The sequence below is a fragment of the Crinia signifera genome, chromosome 1, assembly GCF_055691185.1.
Source record: "Crinia signifera chromosome 1, ASM5569118v1, whole genome shotgun sequence".
Lineage (NCBI taxonomy): Eukaryota > Metazoa > Chordata > Amphibia > Anura > Myobatrachidae > Crinia > Crinia signifera.
In genome coordinates this window covers 440,262,449-440,278,576 of record NC_139217.1, presented here as the reverse complement: position 1 = coordinate 440,278,576, position 16,128 = coordinate 440,262,449, and the positions used below count along the sequence as shown (strand labels likewise).

The window sequence follows — 16,128 nt, the reverse complement described above, 5'->3', positions numbered from 1 at the left end:
CAGTATTGTGTTATTATGCCCACCCAGTGTGGTAACTGCTTGGGTATTACCCATGAGTTGGCTGCCATGGGGAGGTAGAGGAAAGTACAGATTCCTACCTGTTAATATGCTTTCCTCTACTCCACCATGGCAGCATTATCCCGCCCGGTTGTTGGTGGTTATGTTTTAAGTTGATGTATAATGGTGTGTTGTGTGCTATTTAATCAAGACACTGAGTCCTAAGGAGGTGGAGCTTATATAGGGGCCAGTGTTCTTTTTTGTTTCCTTCCAGAGTACTACCCTTCGGGACTTAACCCATGAGTTGGCTGCCATGGTGGAGTAGAGGAAAGCATATTAACAGGTAGGAATCTGTACTTTCCCTGTTCTGGTCCGATCCCGATCCGATGCGCGGGGCCGCAGGTAGGATCTCAATGACTACCATACAGCCGGGTGCGGGTCGCCATAGGATCGGACCCGCTCACGGTGCACATCGTGAGCGGGTCGTGCCCCCCCGCGTCACCGTGAGCGGGTCGGACGAGACACTGGCGACCCGCTCACGATGTGCATCGTGAGCGGGTCGTCGTGGTGTGTACCCTACATTACTCCACTTTCAGTTTTTATTCCTTTTCATGATAAACCTAAAAAAAAAAAAAAACTTAACCATTTTACAAAGTGACTGGGCAATTTTCTCCTAAGCCTGTGCTTTTGCACATCTGATGACCTTCTTAGCCTCCTTCTCTCTAACAAAATACACCACTTTGTCTTCATTATTCTGCATCTGCTTTTATTTCTTAAAGGCCAACTTTTTTGCTTTCACAATACTTGCTACTTTCGCAAACCAATTAATTTTTCCCACTTCTCCTGCACTCTTTCAAAGTTCCTCCACTCTGCCAAAGGATCCCTTACAGAGTTTCCCATCTCTACAAAATCAGCCTTCCTAAAATCTAACCCCTTTTTGTTTTTGTGTGTGATGAGTGGGTCTCTGTCTTTATTCTGAACCATACTACTTGATGGTCACTGGATCCCAGCCGACTATGATTGGTGTCTTTGACACTAAATTTAGCTCCTAGTATAGGTGTTCATTTTGGTACAATTTAGGTTACAGTTTATTAGGCATTAACCATTTCAGGTCCAACACCTATTTAGGCTCAATAGCCCTAGCGCTAGTAGCAGATCCAATGGTGAGACACTTTAAAATAAGAACATTAACATCGTTCAACCTACAATGCAGACCGTTTTTGAAAAAATAATTACAATTAATTTAAACATTTAAACCAGACTGTTTGAATTGCCCGACGGGGGAAATAGCGACGGGCACCTATTCAATGCTGTCTTGCCTGATGGCATTGAAGAGGCAGATCGGCAGAAAAGGCCCAACTTTAAAAGATGTCAGGCACGTTTTGTCGATGCCTGCCGTGAATTGTCACGATCGCGGCCGAATTTTGACAATCCTCGGCTGTTTACGCGGACACGCCCCCTTTTCGCAGATCGACAGGGGGGGACTTTGACTCCCGCCTGGCGATATGCGGCCGAGCATAATGAAAACAGGCCAGGGTCATGGCTTTCAGGACAGATCGACAGTCGTGATCCAGGATTAAATACCCCCATAAGACTGCAAGAACAATCATTTTAAAATAACCATGTGATATGACTATCCTCCTTAAATGTTCCTTTAGTATATTGCCAAATGTTATAGATTTATTTATTAACCGTATATTATATAGCGCCGTATATTCCGTTGCGCTTTACAATAGGATTTCCCATCATGATGGATGCACTAAACCATTTTTCTGTTGGAACACTGACAATGATTTCACAACTAAGTAGTTTTGCTGCCATTATTCTTCGCCATTGTTTCAGCTCAGTGCTTTGACAATGATCTTTTTAGCACTTCATCTTCTCACATGGTCAAAGTGCAGAGGAGGACGATTTTTTTTTTTCTTTTCACACCAATATTGCACAACCGTTCTAGAGCTGGTGCAGATAACTGGTGGCGGCAGCTATGACACACAGCATACTTAGTTTGCTTGCACTGCATTTATTCCATACACGCAATGCGGCTCCGGTGCATTGCTCTAAATTGTAGGCTGAGCAGGTCCACCATTCGTGCAGATGTAAAGGCCCCCATACACATGGGCAATATTGTGATTTGGGCAATTTACATGCCATTTCAGTGATAAATCACATGTACAGTGCCCAGATTTCAGGTACATGACAAGAGTTGCGATGCAATGTGCGCATTGCATCGCACCTCCTAGGTCGCACCTGCAGCCATAGAAATCCGTCGCAGGTCATCAGACCTCCGCAGCTGACCGCGCAAGGCATCGCTACTGATGCTGCGAGGTCTCTTCCGAGTCCAGCCACCTCCCTCCCCACTCAGTGGCCGCTCAATCCTCATGAAGCTGCTGCTTCCACTGTCCCTCAATGCTTTTATATTTTTATTACAATGGCATCAGCTCGCCACCCACAGCCCAGAGGTGGCGGGGACGGTCTCTTTATTGGGGGAGGTCCAGGGGAGATCACCTGCCAACTAGTTTTCTGAATAGATTTTTTTTTTTTTTTTTTACTCTCTCGCTGCTACCCAGGACCCTGCTCTCCCCGGTCCCTGCTCCCCACCTGCCGCTACCCCAGACCCTGCTCCTCCTGCTGCCCCCCCACCCCTCTTGCCGCTCCCCCTTGTTACATGTGATAAATTGCATCCCATTTATCACATGTAAAAAATGGCACATCAAGGGCCAAATCTGATCAAGCTCACTCAAGGAAATCAGGGCCGACTTGTCTTTAGGATAAGTCGGCCAAATGTATGGGGGCCATAAACATTTGCAGGTAACCTGTCCCCATCCAGGCACTGTGAGATTAGTCAGACTTTGTCCTGTGATCTGCAGAGCTACAGCTTCCCTGCCTCTGCACATTTTTCCAGCTATGGAAACAAATGGAATAAATCTATCTATTTTGTTTTTCTGTTCTCAGGGGTCCGCTGATCCACTAAACAGCGCTTTCCACCTGACGTACAACATGGTACTGAACCTCTTACGTGTGGAGGAAATTAACCCTGAATACATGTTGGAGAAATCCTTCTATCAATTCCAGCATTACAGGGCCATACCCGGAGTAGCGGAAAGTAAGTGCTTACCATAATTTATTATTTTACAGTTACTTATATAGCGCACACATATTCCGCAGCACTTTACAGAGTATAGTTGAACATTCACATCAATCCCTGCCCCAGTGGAGCTTACAATCTATATTCCCTACCACATGTACACGCACACAGACATTCTAGGGTTAATTTTTGTTGGAAGCCAATTGACCTACCAGTATATTTTTGGATTGTGGGAGGAAACTGGAGTACCCGGAGTAAACCCACGCAAGCACGGGGAGAATATACAAACTCCGCACAGTTAGGGCCATGGTGGGAATTGAACCCATGACCTCAGCACTGTGAGGCAGTGATGCTAACAATTACACCACCCGTGATGCCCTTAGCATCTGGAGATTCTCCATTACTTCGCAAACCGTTGTCGGTAAGCTAAACCTGTTAGTCATTATCTGACCTTCCTCTTACAAGGTAGTGTACAAATATCTCCCTAATCCCAGTACCATCCGCCCTGGGGGATGGCTTCATACAGCCATACTTGGTTCTGTATGAAGCCAGCTTTCTATTGGTCCTCAAACTTGTTCCCTTTTTGGCTATTTTAAAGGGGTACCATAAAAAAAAATCTTTACGTTCTCTACACCTTGGGCGCAGCAGTGCAGTGACTATCATGGGATTCAAAAAAAAAAACACCTGAGATTGTCCAGCATCCCCTACGACCAGCAATCTCAGACTCCATTACATCCCAGCCCATGAGAAAGCGGTTATTCTATTTGAAACCATAATGCAAATAGGTCTACTAAAGCGATTTTTACCAATGTATATCGCACCTGATTAACGCCTGTTATCGAACATAATGTTTTCTTTTTAAACTGAATCTGACCACAAACGTCCTGCTTTGCAGAGGTGAAGAAATTGGAGGAGCAGTATAATGGTATACACATTCCCAACGAGGACAGCGTGGTGACCTACTACAAAATCCGCCAGCAACTTGCTAAACTCGGCAAAGAGATAGAAGATTACATCCACAAACCCAAATACTGCCTTCCGTTTCTGCAGCCAGGGCGCTTGGTTAAGGTAGGGCTGTATTGAGCTGCTGCCTTAAGGTGCACACCCGAATCCCTGAGCGCTGTATCTTGCCCGAGTGCACCAACTTCCAAATACCCAAATGTCCCCGACTATCTGAATGCCTGAGCGTCCCTGCTCCCAAATGCTTAAATACCCGGGTCCCACAGATCTTTAGCTGCATCTTCTGATCTCCCCGGCAGCAGGTAAGATCAAAAGATCCAGCTATAGATCTGTGGGAGTGCGCGTTCCCCCTCCCACTCTCGCTCGATAGGTAGATCTATCTACCTATCTATCATGTGTGTGTATATCTCTGCCCATCTTACATTTTCATAACATTTGGATTAAATAAAGTTACCTTATGCTGTGAGTCATGTTATCAGATCCATCTGATTACTGTAAGTTATGTACCATGCAATGACTATGGGCCTGATTCAGGGATGTACACTTTAACTATTGCTAAAATGTACATCTTTGTGCTAAATATGTTAAAGCATCTGGAGTTTATCTGTAATATCTCCAAGCGGCAGGATCGTCGTGCTAGGGGCAAGGCCAGCACCAAGGTAAGCTGCTGGGCTGCTCCCAGCCTTGGTGCACCCCCTAGCCCCAGTTCACAAGGTGAATGGCTGCCGCACAGAGGTATCCCATCCAATCACCTCCTCCCTGCCTCCGCTGCTGTCTGCGCCCCCCGCCCAACCTCCGTACTGACCGTAGGACGCTGCAGTAGGGAGGTTGGGCTCCCCCATTGGTGTAAACGGGAGCCGGGTCGGATGACCCTGCATAACAGTTTACACTGCCCCACCACTCTGGTCCTCCCCGTGTTCCACCCTGGTCAGGACATGGGTAGTATTCGCTGGGAAATGTTCTCGGATTTTTTTTTCAGCTGCCCCTTTTACACCGACGTTGAACTGGGTCCTTGAAGGGTTTGCTTCGGGGTAAAAGGAGTGTGAGTGGAAATTCACATCCGTACTATATTGTATATGGCTTTCCTTAGAACTACCTTCTGCACAGGCAGCTGTTACTTAGGCATTTTCTCAATAAATTCGGTCACCCTTTGGGTCAAATGTAATAGGGTGGGAGAATCAGAAAGTGAAAGATTTTGGGAGAGGTTTCCCATTGTTTTAAAGCAGTAATCATTTCCATGGCAAAATCAACCTGGTTTTTCATTGTAAATAATTGCCGCTTTAACAAAATCTTTAGTTTTCTAATTCTCTCACCATATTACATTTGGCCCTTTTGTTTCTCTGTCAATTGGATTCCAATGTGACTGCTTTTTGCATTAGTCCTGGGTACATTTTATAGCCTTTGACAGAGGGCTCCACCATGAACTTGGGTTCATGTTCAGTCATACGTGGTGTAATTTTGGAAAGAAGAGAATGGTAATTCTGCAGCCGTCTGTGTGTCTTACATCTTACTGCTCCTCTTTACAGGTAAAGAATAAAGAGGATGATTTTGGATGGGGTGTAGTGGTAAACTTCTCCAAAAAATCAAACGTAAAGGTAAGTCCTACTTTTATTTACTGATGATAAAGTTCTCATGTTAACTTTTTAATAGAAACTCGTTCAGTACGTGGATTAATAATGTAACTATGTCAAATAATTTGTCCTTTCATCCAATGGTGGTCACTGGGACCACGGTGGAGCTGCAGGAGTCCTGGGCACCAAAGTGTTAACAACTTTGGGAGCAGCACAGGCTCCTCCCCATACCTTACGGGAAGCCAGTTTTTTTTTTCTTATTTTGGCAAAGAGGGCATGTGTTTTTTTTTTTTTTTTTTTAGGGTCAGTTAACCCCTTTATTTTATTTTTTACTTATTTTTTTGGTACTTATGTAATATTTGGGCTCCTGTTTTTCTTATGAGACCGCGTCCGCTCGCCACGCTTCGGGCACGGTAGCTCGCTGCACCCCCCCACACTATATAACATCAACTCCATGCGTAGTTGGATAGTAGGGGTATGAAAAAATGGGGTGCATTTAACATGGGAGCCCAGATAATACAGAAGTACCATTTTTTTTGTGTGTGTGTTTCTCGGCTTCCAGTAGTTAGTTACACACTGTAATGCTGCCTGCTTCATCGTAATATCCAGCATCTGACCTCTCCTGGCAGAGCTGCACAGTTGCTTCTGTGATACCACTAGAGCACCAGGGACACTGCCGTGGTCATTGGGCCATATTGACGTGATGTCCTTGGGGGTGGAACCCTTTTCTGTTCTCTTTACCCCCACACTTTTGGCTGTTTCCTGTACTCTGCCCTCTTCCAGATGCTGGGCAGCCATTTTACTTCATTTATCTACATGCCTGCCCTATACCTGTCTTGTGCCAGTTCCTATTTGGTGGACACCTTCCTCACTTGGTGATTTGGGATATTTGAGAATTAAGCATTTAAATGTTTTGTGTGCATATATACTTAGTTCTTTAATGTTACAGTAGGTTTTTTTTTTTTTCTTATGGTGGCTCAGATTTTTGCCTTTTGTAGTTTCAGATAGGAGTGTCTGCCATTATACTTGGTTAGATACATAGGTATTGCTGTTTACTTTTTTATATAGGCTTATAATGTTTTATTCATTCTCAGATCAGTACATCTCTTCAAAACATTTCATATACTCTTAGGGGCTTGTTTTTCTTACTGTGCATACTTATTAGTTGGGCATTACGCTATACTGTGTGTCTGTGTTACTTCCATTTCAGTAACGCAATGTCTTCCAAGGAATTATGGGCATGTGGCCCTCCAGCTGTTGTGAAACTACACATCCCAGCATGCCTTGCCATAGTTTTAGCATTCCCTACTAGCAAAACTGTGGCAAGGCATGATGGGACTTGTAGTTTCCCAACAGCTGGAGGGCCATAGTTTGGACATGCCTGTCAATTACATCATCTGTGTACATTGAAAACAAGAGGACTGGGTCAGGGGGTATCCACTTTGATGTTTAAAAACAAACAAACCCTTGAATGAACTTCCAGACGTATAAAACAAGACCCAGGGAGACCGATGGCTACAACAGGAACCTCATCCTAGCCAGGGTTTGAGAGCTCCAGGTGGGTTCCAGCTCTTCCACAGGGTGCGTCTAGCCACCGGATGCGTTTCATTGTTTTCACAACATCCTCAGGGAAGAGGACTATGAACTTTTTGTGTATTCGTATATATTTTAAAAAAAAATTGTATGTGTTTTTGGAGTGCTGCACCATGCTTTTTCCACAATATATAGATTTGCTTTTTGTTGCTCAGATCACATACAAACATGTGAATTCCACCTGGTGTCCAACCCGCACCAATACTGTGTATTCTCAGTATGTGCTCCATCACACACTCCGTGCAAGGCAGATGCGAGGACGAGTCTTACACATGTAATGTACCGGCCGGGGGGCCTCTCAGTAGTTAAACAGCTGGATCAGGACACATCTTGCATTTCACAATTGACAAAATGTTCTCAGAAATGATTGCACGAAGCATCACGTTCCAGATGTCTCTTAAGCTTTTGTAATGTCTATTTTGTTGTTTTCATCTTAGCCGAATACTGGAGATTTGGATCCTATTTACGTTGTGGAAGTTTTGCTGAACTGCTGTAAAGAGAGTCTGAAAAATGCTGCCACAGAAGCTGCAAAGCCTGCAAAGCCAGACGAGAAGGGGGAGATGCAGGTTTGTGCCCTTTATCTGTTACGTTCTGGATTATACACCGGGAGACTACAGTTCTACATTCACAGCGAACTGTAACCTTGGCTTTATTTACAGTAACAAACAATCCTGTGAACCAGAATTACACTGTGTGTTTTAGATATCGGTCTCGATTTAAGCAACGATCACTTGTTAAGGTATCGGGCACCATAGCTAGAGGAGGTAAATGGAGATGTTTTCTCCTAGCGCAGGAACCTTACTAGAAGCTACATTTTCTATTCGTCTCTGGGTAGCCCAATTGGCATGGCGGCAAAAATGGCCGCATATTCACCAAAACCACATGAATTTTGTGGCAAATTCACTGATTCGTGCAGGCTTTTGGTGACGCTGGATTTTTCACCCGGGTGAAAAAAGGGTGTCTCTCTACGAACGAATAGAGAGAGCGAATACTGCACTTTTTTCAGCCTGGCATTGAATACCCCCCTTAGTTCGCTCAAGATATGTCCCTAAAACTGACTTGCATTCAACTCTTAGGGGGATATTCAATGTAAGGGTCATGGCGGTCGAGCTTGCTAGACCGCCGCGGCCCAGTCCCATTCTCGGTCAGCTCAACCGAGACCATGCAGGCGGGAATCATTATCCCGCCTGCTGGGGACCGAGAAGGGGGCTTGGCGGGAATCATTATCCCGCCTGTTGGGGACCGAGAATGGGGCGTGGCCGTGAGTTGCGGCCGGGAAGAGGCGAGCTGCAGCCGGCCGACAGCTTGTGGTGTTGGGCTCGTTCTGCCGAGATACCCTGCTCAATGCTGTCTGGGAAGACAGCATTGAATAGGGCCCGGCGGGCATCTCCCCATCGGGAAATGCTCGCCGGCAATTGAATACCCCCTTTAATCCGCCCCATTGGGTGAGACTAAGACATCTGCTTTCTATTTATAAAAGAATACAATTGTAATTAATCTATAGTTAATTAATCGTTGGGAGATTTTCTGTCTCTTCCAGAGGAAAAACCTTGACGTAAACCGTCATTTCTTGCAATAAGTCTGACTGGGCTGTTCAGTGATTCTTCTTATGAACTGTTCCTAAGCCCTAGAGAAGTCTGCAATGCCGCTGTTCGGTACAGCACAGTGTACATTACATTAAGATTGCAGCTTACTGTGAGCTTTTCCACATATGCAACCTCATACAAGTACTGCTCCCGTGCTTGTGTGTATAAGGATTACGTGGCGTGCAGTATAAACTGGTTTAATAGTAGACCCGTCAGAATAAAAGAACATAAATGGGCCAAGAGTCAAGTTTTGCAGCCTTTGGAGTTTGGCATCACATAAAACTGCACATTTGGATGCCACATGTGGAATTTATTTAATAAATTGTACTGGGATTGAGCTGGAAACATTCCAAAATGTTGTTACTTCACTTTCCCCGTGACTTCCTGTAAAGATACTGATCGGTTTATACAGAGAGTACACTGATAATAAATATGGGTCCAGGAAGGTTTAATCCAGTTCTTTAATGTAAGATTTTCATAAACGGTCTCCACACATGTCATAATGATAAAGCACACAATTGTGGATGTGACCTCCATGGGCTTATCAACGTTCCGGCCATCTAAAGGAAACTACGACCCACCTAAATACTGCTTCCTGTCACATGATTTTATTGTGTCTCCATTTATCCAGTATCTTGTGTGTGTTTGTGTTTTTTTTTTTTTTTTTTCTTCCTATTTCTATTCCCAAAAATAAATCTACTGTTGTTGTTGTTGTAGTTAAATTTATCGCCTGTCAGACAGGAAATTGGCTGCAGCCTTGTTTTGGTAAACTTCATTTGAAACGGTGCTTTATTTGGGAGCGTCAAAGCTGAGTTTTTCAAACCCGATTCTCAGGATCCCTAGTGGTGCGTTTCCTTTCCATTTGGCCGGTGCACAGGTGTAGTTATTATGTACGGTCACATAGTAAGATGTGTTTTATTATTAATGGTTTGTTATATAGCGCACACATATTCCGCAGCGCTTTTACAGAGAATATTTCAACATTCACATCAGTCCCTGCCACGAGTGGAGCTTACAATCTATATTCCCTACCGCATATACACGCACAGACGTTCTAGGGTTAGTTTGTTGGGAGCCAATTAACCTACCAGTATATTTTTGGATTGTTAGAGGAAACTGGAGTACTCAGAGGAAACCCACGCAAGTATGGGGAGAATATACAAACTCCACACAGTTAGGGCCATGGTGGGTAATGACCTCAGTGCTGTGAGGCAGTAATGCTAACCATTACACCAGGTATTTTCACCCTATTTACCTTGCGGCACACTAAATAAGATTTTTAAATTGCGAAGGCACGCCATGAGATCCCCACATGACAAAAGGAAAAAAAAAACCTATTGGCCCTCATATAAAAAACAATCACACTGGTCCCCACAGGTAATAAAAAATAAAATACAATGGTCCTTTTACATGAAAAGAAGAGACCAGTAAAGTTGAACTGGTGGTGGCTGTAAACTGGTGTGGGCATCTCTAGATATGGGTGCACACTTGAGAACAGCTGTATTCAGTCCTGATGCTGGGCATGCACTGTCAGACCTTTCATTTCTGACGAGCTGAAACCATCAGATATTGAGATCAAACATTGTGATACCTGTGTACGGCCACAATATATGCTTTCCTACGCTGGGCAAGGTAAGCAGCCCGCGTTCCTCCCATCTGAAGGTACAGGAGAAATGCTGGGTAGTTGGCTGTGGTAGCACATACACTGCCATATGTGGTTGACTAATTATCCAATCTCCTGGACACGCTGAACAGTTTTAGAGTTCCGGAAAACACTAATTCTGTCGCAGCATACAATTATCTGCGCAATCTGCCGATATCCCAGCATAACTGGTATGTTCTAAAGAAGAACTGGTGATCTGTTAGGGGTCCTGAGAACTAAGTTTGAGAAACGTTGCTCTATATCAGGGAGGAACATTTTGGCCCTCCAGCTGTTGTTGGGATGTATAGTTCAACAACAGCTGGAGGACCAAAAGTAACCCCATCCCTGCTGTAAATCATATTTTACTAGTTTTGGCTTGTCTTAAAAAGAAAAAGAAAAAAGTGTCGACCCTTACCATGTGTTTCCAAAGATATCCCAAAACATTTACACAGGGGCCCTTATTCTGTTCACTCACAAAGACAAATTCCTTCTCAAAGGGACAAAACCATGTGCACTGCAGGTGGGGCAGATGTAACTTGTGCAGAGAGAGTTAGATTTGGGTGCAGTGCAGCATGGTTTCGTCCATTTGAGACGAAATTTGCCTTTGCTAGTGAACCAGAATAATGACCTGGATCCTTACTATATATTATATAAATAGTGCTGTTAGTCATTCAATGGCTCTGACACATGGCGAGAAGAGTTATTTAGGACTTGCATATGACGGTTGCCAGTCTCCTGGGGCCCATAAGGCCACAGGGCAAATGTCCTTTAAAAAAAAAAAAAAAAAAAAAAATTCCCTAAATATATAAGATCACCCAGGCACTCGGTCAGCTTCCCAGTGTTTGGTCCGTGTTATGTATGTGTGCACTTAATTGAATGTAAAGATTAATCACAACAGAGACCGAGCTGTTCTCCGTGAAACGTCCTGAAGCTGTTAAATAACTGTAATTTGTCTTCCGGTGCAGTGTTTAACTTACTGCATTTCTGTGTACTTGATCTCTGCACAGATACTTCATCCATGTAACATTGCTTTGGGCTGTTTATACACTCAGCAGAAGTATTTACTGTATCTGCTATACACCAGTTGCTGCACATCGCACGTCATAGCGCAGATCTGACTGATTGCAGATTGCTTCGTCTGAGGTTTAAAGTAGTCCTCGGTCATGTTTTATATTAATAGATCAAACAAGGGCCGGTATAGTCTGATGCTTAAAGGTATGTTTCTGGCCTCTCATGGTCATACATGGACACTATACGAGGCTATACGGCTTCAGATGTTAACTATATTTTAAATATTTTTTGCTTTTCTATTTCCAGGTTGTTCCAGTCTTGCTGCATTTGCTGTGCGCCATCAGTAGTGTGCGTCTGTATATTCCCAAAGATCTCCGGCCGCCTGACAACAGGCATAGTGTGTTAAAGTCTATCCAGGTAATGTTACCGTAATGCTGCTTTCACATTGCCTAACTGTTTAAGACCTGGTATTTCAAAATGGTATTTAAAACGGCCTGATCCACTAAACCCCTTTCACATTGAGGGTGAAAACCGTTTAAAATAGCATTTAAGTTCCTTTCGCATTCAACCTAAAGAACACGTTTCAAGCCATAGAAAATATAGCCATTCACACTGCATAAAAAACGTCTAGAGAAATACCGGTTATCTGTAACCGGTAAATGCAGACTGGCGCTTTCACACTGCCGCTCTAACCATATTAAAAGGCACACTCGGTATATTGCCGATTTTTTTTTTTTTTTTATCGGTCTTCATCTCCGATGTCATTTCCTTAACCCTTTCACTGCCAGGTAAAGTTGTCAAAATTCCTCGGAATGACCTGCAATGTTTACCTTACACAGGAAATCGTCTCTTTTTGTTTCACTACATTATTATTTTTTATATGTTATCTCAGATGTTGGCACTCAAAGGGTTAATTTGGACTTTCACATGTTGTACCAGAATGGATGTAAGCTAATGTATATACTGGGGTTTTTTTTTTTTTTTTGTCCTTTTTAATATTATTGTTTGTTTATATGGCGCCACAAGTGTTCCGCAGCGCCTGACAATACATAGATTAGCAAAAGAACAAAACAAGAAATTTAGTGATTTACAGAACAAATGTAAATTCGGACAAGTACAGGGTAAGTAAAGGACATGTTCAGCAGCGGACACTGAGGCGATTATAACAGTGGCAGAGATCTATTCTTAGAAAAGCACATGAGGAGAGAGGGCCCTGCTCGTGAGAGCTTACATTCTAAAGGGAAGGGGCAGACAAACTGGGGTGACACAGCAGGGATAGAAGCGAACATATGTCCTTAGCTTTGAAGTCTCGCACTTGCCTAAACTGCTGGTTGCAAAACCGTTTTTGGTGATGGTTTCATTTCACATCATTATTTTTCTTCTTAAGTATGGAGTGATACAATCAAATTTATTGACCTGTTATGACCCAATGCATGTTTTCAGTGTATCCCAGTGCTGACAATGACCAAACCATCATGTTTGGGTTACTTAGACCCAACTGGGGCATCCTGATGGACAACAATCTGCTAGCGTGTAGCTCGTACACCAAAACATTGCGATTTGTTATAGCAATATTTTTTGGATACTTTTTCCAACTCCAGTTACTGGTCACATAATGATTATGCTAAATGAATGTCATAAAGCAAGTCTCGCTGGTAGAGGGAGGTCAGGGGGGATTGTGGGTAGGGGCAGCCTGCCATGTGAATGCGGGGAGGGAAACAAGGGCCGCCTTTGCCGGATAAACTCTAGGCACTGCTGTGTAGGGGAGGGTGCCTGGTGGTTACTGGGGGTTCCATGCTGCTGATCCTCTCCTCCTCCTGTGCTGATGGCAGTGTACGCCTACTTATTATTCAGTTAAGTTACTAGTTTGGCACACCGGTTTTGCCCATGTTTCAGCTTGTGGGAGTAAACGGCTGATTAGCACTTTTTTCCCATGCACTGCCAGATTCTTTCTGGAATGATATTTTCCTAGTGTATGACCAGCTTAAGATCGTGGGAAGCATTTGTATTTTCTATAACATGTATATCACCCTAGTGGGAATAATTTTGCTATACACTCTTTACTCCCTCATTTGCCAGGCATACCTGAATGCCTACTCTAGGACTGCTGCTTTCTGTACACATTAGGCAGTGTTTTAAATCCTATGCATGATGATTGGAATGTGCCGTGTGTTGGCACTATATCATTAACGATGCGTGCTCCTGTGAGTCGTTAGCAATGTCCTTTTTGTTGTCTGTACATGCAGTTCAATCTGAGGATATTGTTGGTGACAGCTATACTACTGGAATGTGGCCATTGACAATATCTATGGTAAAATCGTTTAGATTGTACCCATAATCTAGTTTTATGGAGCTCCAGTCTGCTCAAAGGAAATCTATGAAGACCTTGCATCGTTTGCAGTGTCGTCTAAGGTGTACGCAGCTTTATTTATGAGGACCATGCAAGCAATTTTGGACTACTGTGGGTATGCACGCTATATACACCCATAAACTTTAATTTGCAAGGTTAGGTGTATTGTGGTGGAAGCAGGTGTAGGTTTGGGGGTGGTGTAGTGAAGGTGCAGTATTAGGGGTGGTGTAGTGCAAGGTTGGGGGGGGGGGGGGGTAGTGTTTGAGCAGGGTTAGGGTAGTGTGTGTGTGTGTGTGTGTGTGTGTGTTTGGTGCTGCATTGTTGGATAAGGTGATCCCTGTATTTGCCCAGTATGGTGGCTGAACAATGGCATCTTCAGGCATCAAACAATTCTTCAGTAAATTACAATTACACCTGAGTAATTACCCAACCTCTCACCTGTGTTTTTTTAGGAGGTTCAGAAGCGCTTCCCCGATGGCGTGCCACTGCTGGATCCCATAGACGATATGGGTATAAAAGATCCAGGGCTGAAGAAAGTGGTTCAGAAGGTAGAAGCATTCGAACATCGGATGTATTCACACCCTCTCAACAATGACCCAAATCTGGAGTCTGTGTACAAGCTCTGTGAGAAGAAGGCCCAGGTAACACATCCGACACGTAAACGGTTTGTGCTCATGTGCGATTACCAACCAGATATCCGCGTATCGGTGCAAATGGAAACATTATTTGATCATTTAACTAAATAAAAAAAATCTCTCTCCTGACGTTCTGATAAAATACAAATCCAGAATTATTCCTGGGTGTATTTTCACTGTTCACTTAGATCCATGTTCCACTCTGAGGTAAATTTACTAATGCGTCTAAAAATTAAGAGGTGTGCCCTTGGCAACCAATCGTATTCTGTCTCTCCGTTACGTCCCAGAAAATACTAAATAAAAGACATAATCAAATTGGTTGTTATCGGCAATATTACCTCATCATTTTTAGATTTATTAAATGTATAGTTTTTGTTTTTTTGTTTGTTATTCCTGCGTTGCCTGACCTACAGAAAGCTGTGTGGTTACTTGCAGATTGCGGTGGATATCAGGTCTGCGAAACGTGAACTGAAGAAAGCCCGCACAGTGTTACAGATGGATGAGCTGAAGTGCCGGAAACGTGTGCTGAGGCGGATGGGTTTTGCGTCGTCCTCTGATGTCATAGAGGTGAAAGGGCGCGTGGCGTGTGAGATCAGCAGGTAAGCCTCCCCTGCCTACAACCAACCTTCATTATTTAGCGATCAGCATGCCTCTGTTGTGGCGTCTTACATACCAGAACATCTGTTGAATGTAGTTAGTTCATTTAGGGTAAAATTAGAAGTCCGTTTTGTGTATTTCTGTCTGTGAAATGTACGGCTCGGTGTTACAGTTCCTAATCCTGCACTTTGTGTTGCAGCGCCGATGAGCTCCTGCTCACCGAAATCATGTTTAATGGACTCTTTAATGACCTGACGGCGGAACAAGCAACAGCCCTGCTCAGCTGCTTTGTGTTTCAGGAGAATGTAAGTCCAGTTCCCAGGCGGTAGTGTCATTGCCGCAGTACTGCATGCCGTCACAAGACCATGGCTCACGTGTGTGTTGAGAGCGAGTAACTTTTTGGGTGGACCATCGTTTCTTTTAGGTTATGATAATCTGTATCGTGTTTCAGCGTAGGCATTTTATTATTATTATAATTATTATTTATTTATATAGATTTATAATATTTTCTAAGAAAAGCACATGAGGAGAGAGGGCCCTGCTCATGAGAGCTTACATTCTAAAGGGGAAGGTTAGACAGGGGGGACACAGAAGGGGTAGAAGTGGAAAAAAAAAGTTTAGGATGAGAGATGGTTGGGTTTTATGCAGGAGGGTGGGCAGATGATCGGCTCAGTCTTTAAAGTTTTAAGTCTAAAAAAGCACTGGGTCATCCAAGAGTAGATAGCATAGAAACAGTTGGCTATAAGCGTGAGGATAGAGGGAAAGAGATCAGGAGAGGTAGATTTCAGTATCATCAGCATAGAGGTGATAGTGGAAGTCTAGTGAGCGAATGAGTTCCCCCAGAGAGGACATGTAGAGATCGAGGACCAAGAATAGAATCTTGAGAGACGGCTGCTGTCAATGGAAGAGCAGGAGAGGTGGAGTCATTAGAGGAACAGCTGGGCATTTTCAAAACTGACAGTGCAAATCCAGCATTGATGGCGATAGTCCGTTATTTCCAGATGTCAGAATAGTGATATCATGGCTGAATAGCCACATTAAGCAGGCAGGAGTTGTATGTTGTGAGGTTAAGTCAGTGGTCAGGGAACTCGGTCCTCATTA

General features: G+C 43.8%; 1 protein-coding gene across 1 annotated transcript in view; it reads left to right on the top strand.

Annotated features, from left to right (window-relative positions):
• Nucleotides 1-16,128, top strand: part of MTREX (Mtr4 exosome RNA helicase) — a 63,351-nt gene that overhangs the window by 36,752 nt on the left and 10,471 nt on the right. The window contains 8 exon segments of the mRNA XM_083153661.1: nucleotides 2,950-3,100; nucleotides 3,978-4,150; nucleotides 5,569-5,637; nucleotides 7,644-7,772; nucleotides 11,752-11,862; nucleotides 14,248-14,436; nucleotides 14,866-15,029; nucleotides 15,227-15,332. Coding sequence (XP_083009787.1) covers nucleotides 2,950-3,100; nucleotides 3,978-4,150; nucleotides 5,569-5,637; nucleotides 7,644-7,772; nucleotides 11,752-11,862; nucleotides 14,248-14,436; nucleotides 14,866-15,029; nucleotides 15,227-15,332 — 1,092 coding nt within the window.